The sequence below is a fragment of the Drosophila kikkawai genome, chromosome X (genome assembly GCF_030179895.1).
Source record: "Drosophila kikkawai strain 14028-0561.14 chromosome X, DkikHiC1v2, whole genome shotgun sequence".
Classification (NCBI taxonomy): Eukaryota; Metazoa; Arthropoda; class Insecta; order Diptera; family Drosophilidae; genus Drosophila; species Drosophila kikkawai.
In genome coordinates, this window is record NC_091733.1 from 21,438,896 (window position 1) to 21,451,993 (window position 13,098).

Consider the following 13,098-nt stretch of genomic DNA (forward strand, 5'->3'; position numbering starts at 1 on the left):
AATTATAAATATCAATGTTTTTGCAGCTCTAGAAATACAAATTGTAAAATAAACCCGTGTGTTTTGCAGCACTGGCTGGGATGGGCAGAGCTGAAAAACACAATAAAAAAAGCCAAATAATATATATTTTTAAGACAAAATAAATAAACGAATAATAAAACTTGTATATTCAATAGGCTATCCGATTCCACAGATTAAATTATGTTGTGTAACTTCGTAATTTGAGATAAAATAGTATGTTCAGATCAAAACAAGCCAGTTAATATGAGTCACAATTTTTAGGCATATTCGAGAGAAACTGAATGTTAAAAATACAATTAAATGATAGGCTTTTAACAGTGATATTTAAAGATCTTTCAATATAATTCGAAGAGTTCCGAGTTCTCCGGGCGATCATGCCAGCTCTTTTCTAGCCAGATCTGGCGGGACGAGACAGTGCGCAAGAAAAACGGCACTGCCACACTGCGCAATCGGCGTTTTTAGCGCCATCTCGCTCGCCACATCAATCGTTCGCAACGCGTTGGCAGCGCCGCACGCTCTCCGATGTTTTGAATACACACTTTTTTCCATTCTCGCCGTGAAGTTCATCCCAGACCGAAGATTTTTAGACATAAAAATCTATGAAATTAACAACGTTTTATGACTCGATTAGCGCAAATTCTGCAAAATTAAACAGTAGGTAAGTGCAAGTCGCCGTCGTGTAGTGTCTAACGATGTGAAAAGGCCGCGAAAAGGCGGAAAAAGTGTGTGTGGATTAATAGACCAACGCCCAAGGAGTCCCGTTCCGCAGAGCAAGCAGCAAAAACCGAAAAAAAAGCGAGAAGAAGCAGCAGCAGCGCTGAGCGAGCGGCGAAGTGCAAAAGTATCTTTCGGATTCGAAGTGGGACAATTGATCGGGATGCGAAAAGTGTGTTTTTTTTGTGTTTTTCGCCATTAAATCATAAACATATCATGGATTATAAATTGCCCGCTGGCTCATTTATTTTGCCGCTGCCCGCAGTAGCTGCTGCTGCCGCCGTGCCGTTGATGACATCATTCGGTTTTCGGTGAGAGCGTGCGTGTGCATGTGTGAGTGTTGTCTCATTACAGTAATCGAATTGGAAGTGTGTGTGCGTGTTCCTCGCATTCGTTTTATTTTTATGTTTCGACCGTCGGCCTAACAACTATGAATTTAACTTTAAACTGAACGTAAGGCGGCGGAAAAATAATAAGAGTGTTGTTTCAAAACAAATGCGCAAGCCAGTAGGCAAAGCCGCAGCAAGAGGAAGGAGGACAAGAACTTAAGTAACATTTGCGTCAGTTGGTGATAAAAAATGAAATCAAAAAATACACCGAGGCAATCGCCTAATCGGAGATATATACATATATGAATGTGTGCGTGTGTGTTTATGATTCGTCCGCTCATTTTTTTTTTTTTCGCTTCCTCATAGATACACCTATGCACTTGGCTGAAATACAGTTGCGTGCCCACCAACACACTCACACAGACACGCACGAACTCGGGCTGTGTAAAAATAGGAAACACTCCACTCCATCACCGCCACCACCACCACACCAACACCACCCCCCCGCTAAGGCACTCCCCCTTTTTTCTTTTGAAGAGGTCACGAGTTGAAGTTTCTTTTGTAAAACAAAAATACAAATACCCTACAGTATATCTCCTAGCCTGCACTTGCACTTGTTTGTTGTTGTTTATGAAAAACCTCACACATACACACCAGCTCACACACACATTCGAACCGTGTTGTAAACACAACACAGAAACAACAATCAAACGAAACAAATTAACTGGGCTCATACCACATAAATGGTAATGGAAAACTGGTTTTTCCTTAGCAAATTATAGTCGCTTTTTGGTGGTGGTTTCATTTCCAAGTTTCCAAGTTGAACTCTTGGCCTGTTTAATTGAACTCACAGTTACAGTTGCACAACTACAACTACAACTAAACGACTCCACGCCCCGCTCTCTCGCTCAATCACTCTCTCTGGGGCACTCTTCAAAAGTATGTGATGAACTCACTCAAAACAAGAGGATCGGCCCATTAAAAGAAAAGTATGCCATAATTAAGTGTCAAAGAAGAAGGAGCGAGAAAGCTTGAGAGAGCGACTTATGCAGTTTCAACCCTCACTCCCACTCGCTCTTGCTCTCTTTCTTTCTCTAGTTTGCACCACCACCTTCTTCAGATACACAATCACGCGCGCTCTGTCGCTCCAATTGTGCGTGCCCGCCCTGAGGTTCTGTCGCTCTGTCTCTCGCGCTCTCTCTCTGGCTCTGTTGAGTTTTAAGCTTCGTTTTAATAAAAATATTACGTAATACAAAGATAGAAACTGCCTGTGTGAGAGTGCGTGTGTGTGTGCCGATTTGCTGTTTTTGTTTGTTTTAACAATTCTCGTTATGCGTGCTGTTGTTGCTGTTGGTGTTCTCATAAAATTAGTACAAATGAAATCAGCAGCTTACTCAATTCTGCAGGAATAACAGGCGAGGGAGAAGTGTAGAAAGAATAGGGGGATAATGAGTGGGGGTGGCAGCGGGAGCGCCAGAAGAAAGGGGAGCAGCAGAAAAAGGGGAGCGAAAAAAGGAGGAGGTGTAGAAGCGAATGACCCCAGAGCGGGCACCTGTGTTCATGCGAAAAAAGGGAATAAAGGTCAAAGGACATTAGCACACAAAACGGATTGACTCGCTGTTATACACACAGCTATCTTCCTGTTTTGTCCTTTTCCTTTTTGTCCTAGGTTCGTTTTTAAGCTCGTGACAAATTTTTAAAAATGTCAAATAAATAGCGAAAATATGTTAAATAAATATAAAAAATTCAATATAATTTAAAACAAAACCGAACGAGGAAAGAATGAAAATGAAAAATTATAATAAAAACTTAGCATTGCGCGCCGGAAGCCGAAATGTGAAAGCCGCCGCGGAGAAAGTACACAGCGACAAACAAAACAAACAAATATACGCTTACAAAGTACACTTAAGCTTTTTAGAGCAATTTCCACAGCGAAAAAAGGTGTGAAAATGGAAATGCAAAATGCTGCGATGTGTGAACATGTAGATTCGGACTCGGATTTAGTTTCTGAATAGGAATTGGCAGTGGGAATGGAAATGGGATGTTCGAGGGCCGCACTCGTGTATGAATAGGTCATAATTGCACAGCCACATCGATAAAGTGTGTGTGTGTGTGTGAATGTGTAAAAAACAACAACAACAAAAATTCAAATAACAGCCGCATAAAAAGCGAAAAGCTGGCAAATGAAAATGGAAACTGGGCTCAGTCAGTCTGTGCTGAGTACCCACCATAGTTGAGGTCATAAAAATAGCACTAAAAAGTGACAAGGCCTTGCCATTTAATAGACAAGTGAATATCCATATATATTTCTAGACATTTAGTGAATATAAAAAACAGACCCGAGTGAAATGTTTGGGTTAGCTGGAAAAATAAATCATCTGAAAATGATAATACATATATGGAAAGCTTCACCCTCTGCCATTTATATTTATATATATTTTAAACAAATTGATTATTTAATAATATGATTTTCTTAAAAAAACAAAAAATAAATACTTTTTTATAATAAATAAGAATAAAGCTTTTATATATATATGTACATATAAGTACGACAAGGTGAAGCCTTCAATTCAACTCGCTTATCATTTTTTTATTAGGTTAAACATGACATCATGAGATAAAGCTTTTCAACTTTTTTTTTTGTGAAAAAAGAATTCAAAGTTTGCATTTTTTAAATCAATTTTTAAAGCAAATAATGAATTTGAAATAATAATATTATTAATAAATGCATTTACAACTTGATCTAATCTCTGTGATCTTCATATGCAAACACACATAGATATATGCCTTGAATTTTCCCACACACAAGTATTTATCAATTAATTAGCAATTAACTATCAATTTAAATGTGATAACCTCTCTGGTTCTCTGCGAACTACTCGGGTAATTAGCTACTCGCTGCACATACACAGTTCTACATACAACACTGTCCCCACAATCCCTCGTTTCTATATACATATATATTTTTTGTGAATTGAATTTCCTGCAATTTGATGGTTTCGGTTGGGGCAGGCTTTGGCCACTGGTCTGATGTGACCCGGTGATGGTTGTGTGATGTAATCGCGTTCAAGTCGGACAATTGCGATCGGACATTGTGGCAGCGATGACCCCAAGTGACGCCATCCCAAAAAAAATAAGGGAAAAAAAAAAGAAAATAGAACTAGAGAGGCCGAAAATGAAAATGAATCATCAATTATCTAAGCATTTTTCTCACCGCCAACTCCTCGACTTTTCCCCCATTTCAGTGATTCTCTTGTGAAGGCAACGACGACACACGGTTTGGACTTGAAAGGATTTCGGTTGAACGAACGAATAACAGAGGCGAGGAGAGGCGAGCTCCCGGAGGATTTTAAATTACGAACGAGAACGAACACTAGCCACTACCTAAACTAACTAACTAAGCTAAGAACTTAACTCAAATTCAACTCAAACGAATCCATTGTGGAAACTGAACTCGCGGAAGCGCAACCATGACGACGGACATCTCGATTGTTCGCTGGGATCCCAGCCAGGGTCCCGGCAACGAGTACATCGATGAGTACGAGTACGATGGCGGTAACAGCAGCTCCCGACTGTTCGAGCGCTCCAGGATCAAGGCTCTGGCCGAGGAGCGTGAGAGTGTGCAAAAGAAGACCTTCACCAAATGGGTAAATTCGCATCTGTGCCGTGTCAACTGTCGCATTGCCGATCTCTATGTGGATATGCGGGATGGCAAGCATCTGATCAAGCTGCTGGAGGTGCTCTCCGGTGAGCGATTGCCCAAACCCACCAAGGGTAAGATGCGTATCCATTGTTTGGAGAATGTGGACAAGGCCTTGCAGTTTCTGCGCGAGCAGCGTGTCCATTTGGAAAATATTGGATCGCACGACATTGTCGATGGCAATGCTTCCCTTAATTTGGGCCTGATTTGGACCATCATCCTGCGCTTCCAGATCCAGGACATTACCATTGAAGAGGTGGACAACAAGGAGACCAAGTCGGCCAAGGATGCTTTGCTGCTGTGGTGCCAGATGAAGACCGCCGGCTATCACAATGTCAATGTCCGCAACTTTACAACATCGTGGCGCGACGGCCTGGCCTTCAATGCCATCATCCACAAACACCGTCCGGATCTGGTGCAATTCGAGAAGCTCTCGAAGACGAACGCCATCCACAATCTGAACAATGCCTTCGACGTTGCCGAGGATAAGCTGGGCCTGGCCAAGCTCCTCGATGCCGAGGATGTCTTTGTCGAGCATCCCGACGAGAAATCGATCATTACCTATGTGGTCACCTACTACCATTACTTTAGCAAGCTCAAGCAGGAAACGGTGCAGGGCAAGCGCATTGGCAAGGTCGTTGGCATTGCCATGGAGAACGACAAGATGGTCCACGACTACGAGCACTTCACCAGCGATCTGCTCAAGTGGATCGAGACAACCATTCAGTCGCTGGGTGAACGTGAGTTCGAAAACTCCCTGGCCGGCGTCCAAGGGCAGTTGGCTCAATTCTCCAACTATCGCACCATTGAAAAGCCGCCAAAGTTTGTGGAGAAGGGCAATCTCGAGGTGCTCCTATTCACGCTGCAGTCCAAGATGCGGGCAAATAACCAGAAACCGTACACACCCAAAGAGGGCAAGATGATTTCCGATATTAACAAGGCCTGGGAGCGCCTGGAGAAGGCCGAACACGAACGTGAGCTGGCCCTGCGCGAGGAGCTGATACGTCAGGAGAAGCTGGAGCAGCTGGCCGCTCGTTTCGACCGCAAGGCATCCATGCGCGAAACCTGGTTGTCGGAGAATCAGCGTTTGGTTAGCCAGGACAACTTCGGTTTCGATCTGGCTGCCGTCGAGGCGGCGGCTAAGAAGCACGAGGCCATCGAGACCGATATCTTTGCGTACGAGGAGCGTGTCCAGGCCGTGGTGGCCGTCTGCGATGAGTTGGAGTCAGAGCGCTATCACGACGTGAAGCGCATCCTGTTGCGTAAGGATAACGTGATGCGTCTGTGGACATACTTGCTCGAGTTGCTGCGCGCTCGCCGCATGCGTCTGGAGATCTCGCTGCAGCTGCAGCAGAACTTCCAGGAGATGCTCTACATTCTGGACAACATGGAGGAAATCAAGCAGCTACTGATGACTGACGACTATGGCAAGCATTTGATGGGCGTTGAGGATCTGCTGCAGAAGCATTCCCTCGTCGAGGCCGACATCAATATCCTGGGTGAGCGCGTCAAGGTCGTGGTACAGAACTCACAGAAGTTCCTCAGCGACGATCCCGAATCGTACAAGCCCTGCGATCCCGAGATCATCGTCTCGCGCGTCCAACAGCTGGAGGATGCCTACGCCGAGCTCGTCCGCTTGGCCGTTGAGCGCCGCAGCCGACTGGAGGAGAGCCGCAAGCTTTGGCAATTCTATTGGGATACCGCCGATGAGGAGAACTGGATCAAGGAAAAGGAGCAGATTGTCTCCACCGACGAGGTGGGTCACGACCTGACCACCGTCAACCTGCTGCTGAGCAAACACAAGGCCCTCGAGTCGGAGATCACATCGCACGATCCCCAGCTGCAAAACGTGGCCAAGGTTGGTGCCGAGCTCATCACCGAGGGTCACTTCGGTGCCGATCGCATCAAGGATCGCTTGAAGGAGATTCTCTCCAAGTGGGATCACCTGCTCGATCTCACCAAGTATCGTCGCCAGCGTCTGGAGAATGCCGTCGAGTACTTCCAGCTCTTTGCCGATGCCGATGATGTGGATAACTGGATGCTGGACACGTTGCGCATCGTTTCCAGCGAAGATGTGGGCCGTGACGAGGCCAACGTTCAGTCACTGCTAAAGAAACACAAGGATGTCGCCGACGAGCTTAAGAACTACGCCGAGGTGATCGATGCCCTGCACAAGCAGGCCGAGAGCCTCAAGCTCAACGAGGCGGAGAAGGCGAATGTGGACAAGCGCCTGGAGGCGATCGACAACCGGTACAAGGAGCTAACCGAGCTGGCCAAGCTGCGCAAGCAGCGTCTCCTCGACGCCCTCAGCCTGTACAAGCTGATGTCGGAGGCCGATGGTGTGGAGCAATGGATCAAGGAGAAGACCAAGATGCTGGACACAATGACCCCAGGCAAGGACATCGAGGATGTGGAAATTATGAAGCATCGCTTCGAGGGCTTCGACAAGGAGATGAACGCCAATGCCTCCCGTGTGGCGGTCGTCAATCAATTGGCCCGCCAGCTCCTGCACGTCGAGCATCCCAACTCGGATGAGATTTTGGAGCGTCAGAATCATCTCAATCAGGAGTGGTCGACGCTGCGCGAGAAGGCCGAGGCCAAGATGGATGATTTGAAGTCCGCCCACGGCGTCCAGACCTTCTACATTGAGTGCCGCGAAACGATCTCGTGGATCGAGGACAAGAAGCGCATCCTCACCGAAACCGACAGCCTCGAGATGGACTTGACCGGTGTGATGACCCTGCAGCGTCGCCTCAGCGGCATGGACCGCGACTTGGCCGCCATCCAGGCCAAGCTGTCGAGCTTGGAGCGTGAGGCGAACAGCATCGAGGATGAGCATCCCGAGGAGGCGCAGATCATCCGTGAGCGCATTGCCCAGATCGTCAAAATTTGGGAGCAGCTCACGCAGATGCTCAAGGAGCGCGACTCGAAACTGGAGGAGGCGGGCGATCTGCACCGCTTCCTGCGCGACCTCGATCACTTCCAGACGTGGCTAACCAAGACACAGACGGATGTCGCCTCCGAGGATACGCCCACCTCCCTGCCGGAGGCCGAGAAGCTGCTCAACCAGCACCAGTCCATTCGCGAGGAGATCGACAATTACACCGAGGACTACAAGAACATGATGGAGTACGGCGAGCGTCTGACCTCCGAGGGCAGCACCTCGGACGATCCGCAGTACATGTTCCTGCGCGAGCGTCTCAATGCTCTAAAGGATGGCTGGGAGGAGCTGCATCAGATGTGGGAGAACCGGCAGGTGTTGCTTTCGCAGAGCCTCGACCAGCAGCTCTTCAATCGCGATGCCCGCCAGACCGAGGTGCTGCTGAGCCAGCAGGAGCACTTCCTGAGCAAGGACGATACGCCGGTTAATCTGGAACAGGCCGAGAACCAACTGAAGCGCCACGAGGCCTTCCTCACCACCATGGAGGCCAACGACGACAAGATCAATACGCTGCTCCAGGTGGCCGACACCCTGGTGGAGAAGGATCACTTCGATGCCGATAAGATTGGCAAGCGGGCGGAGAACATTACTGGACGACGCGACGACAACCGACAGCGGGCGCTGGATCAGCACGAGAAGCTGAAGAATCAGGTGAAGCTGCACGAGTTCCTGCAGGATCTGGAGGAGCTGGCCGAGTGGGTGCAGGAGAAGTATGCCACGTCGCAGGATGAATCGTACAGGAGCGCCAAGACCATCCACTCGAAGTGGACGCGCCACCAGGCCTTCGAGGCGGAGATAGCCGCCAATAAGGAGCGCCTCTTCGAGGCCGAAAAGTCCGCCCAGGAGCTGTCCAAGGAGAAGCCCGAGTTCAAGGACGTGATCGAGCCGAAGCTGAAGGAGCTGGCCAAGCAATTCGACGATCTGGAGGTGCACACCAAGGAGAAGGGTGCCATGCTCTTCGATGCCAATCGCGAAGTGCTCGTCCAGCAGACCTGCGACGACATCGACTCGTACATCACCGATCTGGAGAAGCAGATCGTTAGCGGGGACACTGCCAACGATTTGACATCGGTCAACATTCTGATGCAGAAGCAGCAAGTCATCCAAACGCAGATGGCGGTGAAGGCCCGCCAAGTGGAGGAGATCGACAAGCAGACCGAATATCTACAGAAGACCGTGCCGGAGGAGAAGATCGAACCGATTGTGGTGAAGAAGACCGCAGTGCTGGAGCGTTTCGAGAAGATCAAGGCGCCGCTGTTGGAGCGACAGAAGGCGCTCGAGAAAAAGAAGGAGGCCTTCCAGTTCTGTCGCGATGTCGAGGATGAGAAGCTCTGGATCGATGAGAAGCTCCCAGTGGCTAATAGTTCCGACTATGGCAACTCCCTGTTCAATGTTCATGTCCTCAAGAAGAAGAACCAATCGCTGGCCACCGAAATCGATAACCATGAGCCGCGCATCAATGCCATTTGCAACAATGGCCGGAAGCTGATCGATGAGGGTCACGAGGATGCCAAGAAATTCGAGGCGTTGATCAGTGATCTCACCCAGAAGTGGCAGGAGCTCAAGGATGCCATCGAGAACAGGCGCAAGCATCTGCTGGAGTCGGAGAAGGTGCAGCAGTACTTCTTTGATGCCCAGGAGGCCGAGTCGTGGATGAGCGAACAGGAGCTGTACATGATGGTCGAGGATCGTGGCAAGGACGAGATCAGTGCCCAGAATCTAATGAAGAAGCACGAAAATCTGGAGCAATCGGTGGAGGACTATGCCAACACCATTCGCCAGCTGGGCGAGGTGGCGCGCCAGTTCAGTGGCGACGATGTCTCCTCCGGAGATGCCGTTGCCGTCAAGCAATCGCAGCTGGATAAGCTCTATGCCGGACTCAAGGATCTGGCCGGTGAGAGGAGGGCCCGCCTCAACGAGGCCCTGCAGCTGTTCATGCTCAGCCGTGAGGTGGACGACCTGGAGCAATGGATCACAGATCGCGAGGTCGTTGCCGGTTCACAGGAGCTGGGCCAGGACTTTGATCATGTGACGCTGCTGTCGGAGCGCTTCAATGAGTTCGCACGCGACACGGAGGCCGTGGGCGGCGAGCGGGTGGCCAAGGTGAACGGCATTGCCGACAATCTCATCCAGGCCGGACACTCGGACTCCGCCACCATTGCCGAATGGAAGGACAATCTGAACGAGTCGTGGCAGGATCTGTTGGAACTGATTGAGACCCGAACCCAGATGCTCGCCGCTTCACGGGAGCTGCACAAATTCTTCCACGACTGCAAGGATGTCCTCGGACGCATCCTGGAGAAGCAGCACGGCGTCTCCGATGAGCTGGGACGCGACGCTGGCTCCGTGTCGACGCTGCAACGCAAGCATTACAACTTCTTGCAGGACCTCACCACCCTGTACTCGCAGGTGCAGCAGATCCAGGAGGAATCCGCCAAGCTGCAGGATGCCTATGCCGGTGACAAGGCCAAGGAGATCACCAATCGGGAACAGGAGGTGCTCCATGCCTGGGACAATCTGCAGGCGATGTGCGATGCGCGCAAACAGAAGCTGGCCGACACGGGTGACCTGTTCCGCTTCTTTAATATGGTGCGCATCCTGATGATCTGGATGGAGGACCTTGTCCGCCAGATGAACACCTCGGAGAAGCCGCGTGATGTCTCCGGCGTGGAGCTGCTGATGAATAACCATCAGAGCCTGAAGGCTGAGATCGATACGCGCGAGGATAACTTTGCGGCATGCATCTCGCTGGGCAAGGAGCTGCTCACCCGGAATCATTATGCCTCCGCGGAGATCAAGGATCGCCTGCTGCAGCTAAGCAATAGCCGGAATGCCCTGCTCCGACGCTGGGAGGAGCGCTGGGAGAATCTTCAGCTAAGTGAGTGGCAGCTCCCACGATATATATATCCTTTACTAACCCCCCCTTTTTTGTCCAGTTCTGGAGGTCTACCAGTTCGCCAGAGACGCTGCCGTGGCCGAGGCCTGGCTTATTGCCCAAGAGCCTTACCTGCTCTCCTCGGAGCTGGGCCACACCATCGATGAGGTGGAGAATCTAATTAAGAAGCACGAGGCCTTTGAAAAGTCTGCCGCCGCCCAGGAGGAGCGCTTCAGTGCTCTTGAGCGTTTGACAACAGTGCGTGTCGTCCTTTTCTCTCCCCCTCTCCCCTCCCTTGGGCATGTTTTATATTCACATTTTCATATCCTTTTATAGTTTGAGCTTAAGGAAATGAAGAGGCGCCAGGAGCTGGCAGAGGAGGCCGAGCGACAGCGCATCAAGGAGGAGCAGGAGGCCAAGGCCGCTTCAGAGGCGGCGGAATTGGCGAAACGAGAGGCTGAGCGACGCGACGACGTGGACGTTGGAGCATCGCACGATGATTCAGGTATTAAATAATGTCCCTAACTCTCATGGTCCGTCCAACCAACCCTCCTGCACATATTTCCATATCCATATACCATCTCCAAGATCCATTTCAATACTTATCTCTAAACGTGTTCTCTGTCATTCACTCATGCTTACTAAAAAAATAAAAACTAAAATAAATAAAATAATAAAAACTGAAACCAATGTCACCCTGCCATGGATTAACACCAACTAACCCATCAACTTAAACCCGGTGAAGCCGCCAAAGACACGGCCGTCGAATTCGAGCGCGTTGTCGAGATCCAAACAGGTACAAAAACGAACCTTAGCTAGCCGCAGATCCATAGCAGCATGCAGTTATTCATACCGTTTTGTGTTTGCGTTTATATTTATTTCCGAAAAACTGAAACTGCAATTGGAATGGGGAAACTCGAAAAAACTAACCGAAAATCCATAATTCACAGAACGAGGCGCTACACCAGCCGCTGGCGAAGGCCAGGAGGGCTATGTGACCAGGAAGCACGAATGGGACTCGACCACCAAGAAGGCCTCGAACCGATCTTGGGATAAGGTGAGTGTTGAACATGATTATTGATCTGGAAAGGGTATAATTTAAGATGAAATTAAAGGTTTAATGGTTGCAATGCTCAACGAATGTTTCCTTTTCATCTTGTGACTCTTTAAGGGTGGGTAATACATGTAAACTGTCAAAATTTGGACATTTTTCGTGTACTTGAAAAAGATAGCGATGGAATTCAAAGTTCCCCCAATTCGAGCCTTGTCTCAGCTTGAAGCTTGAGTAGCTTCTTCTCTGTAAACTCTCCTCCTGATTGACCTAATCTTTGTAACACTCCTTATGAACTGCTCCATGAGCACCTCTTACTTTGCCAGGTGATCCACTTTTATCTTGGACAGCTTCATAGTCTTCTGGAAGTCCCAAAAGTCACTATATAGTTGCTGTTTTGCTCACCGGCTGCTTCTCGTTTTTGTTCTAATTGTTGACAGCTTTTGCTTCTCCTACTCATCGCCTTGTTTGCTTTCCTCTCCCATTCTAGGTTTACATGGCTGCCCGTGCCGGACGCATTTCGTTCTTCAAAGATCAGAAGGGTTACAAGAGTAATCCCGAATTGACCTTCCGCGGCGAGCCCAGCTACGATCTGCAAGGAGCTGCCATCGATGTTGCCACTGATTACACCAAGAAGAAGCATGTGCTGCGAGTAAAGTGAGTGTATAAAGAAAATCATTTTATTTGTAGTCCATAACTTAACTTTTTTTTTTAATTCCACTTATAGGCTCGCCAATGGTGCCGAGTTCTTGCTGCAGGCCCATGACGACAACGAGATGTCCCAGTGGGTATCATCCCTGAAAGCCCAAAGCGATTCGGCAGCGGTGGCCGCCAGCAGATCCCAGACTCTGCCTGCCACCTCACAAAAGGACGAACCAAAGCGCCGATCGTTTTTTACTTTAAAGAAAAAGTAAACTAAAGCCTAAACGCTAAACGCTAAACGCAACCATTAAGCAAGAGCAGCTAATTAAAACAACAAAATAATACAGCAAAGTAAAAGAAAAGAAATTAAAAACGACAAAAATTATACAAGAAGAAAGATGATGGACGGAAAGAAGCAAATATATATATTTTTTTTCATATATTTAAACTTATTTCGTAATGAGAAACAAAAAAAGAAAAACAAAACAAAAAAAAAACCGACAAAAACTTGCAAGAGAACGAGCAAAACGTAAACAATTATTATGCTTATCAAATTTGCACGATAAATACTGCTATTATGATTAAAACGTATGTATCTTATTTATTTAAACAAAATACAAAGTAATATAAAGATAAACAAAACAAAACAAACAAAAAAAAAATACAAAAAACAAGCAAAAAACATTTGAGGAAAAACCAACTCGTGTATGCATTTCAATGTATTCGATAAATAAACGAAAAATATTCCTTTAAAGTAAAGACGGTGGTCTACAGGAGGGGGTTTGATCCTGCATGTCCTTCTGCTTGTTCACCTTCTTGTTCTCG

The 13,098-nt window shown here is 48.1% G+C and overlaps 1 protein-coding gene across 2 annotated transcripts; it reads left to right on the forward strand.

The window, feature by feature from the left end:
• The first annotated feature begins 294 nt into the window (after positions 1 to 294).
• beta-Spec (spectrin beta chain) lies at positions 295 to 13,032 on the forward strand. 2 transcript variants are annotated; one of them, XM_017174470.3, is made up of 8 exons: positions 295 to 679; positions 4,310 to 10,583; positions 10,642 to 10,838; positions 10,917 to 11,085; positions 11,326 to 11,376; positions 11,531 to 11,637; positions 12,122 to 12,288; positions 12,359 to 13,032. In XM_017174470.3, exons 2-8 carry the CDS (start codon positions 4,535 to 4,537, stop codon positions 12,543 to 12,545), a joined length of 6,927 nt encoding a protein of 2,308 aa, XP_017029959.1. In that variant the 5' UTR covers positions 295 to 679; positions 4,310 to 4,534; the 3' UTR covers positions 12,546 to 13,032. The 2 variants fall into 2 exon arrangements, with proteins under 2 accessions (XP_017029959.1, XP_017029961.1); XM_017174472.3 differs by lacking the exon at positions 11,326 to 11,376 and having other exon boundaries at positions 296 to 679.
• Positions 13,033 to 13,098: the final 66 nt, after the last annotated feature.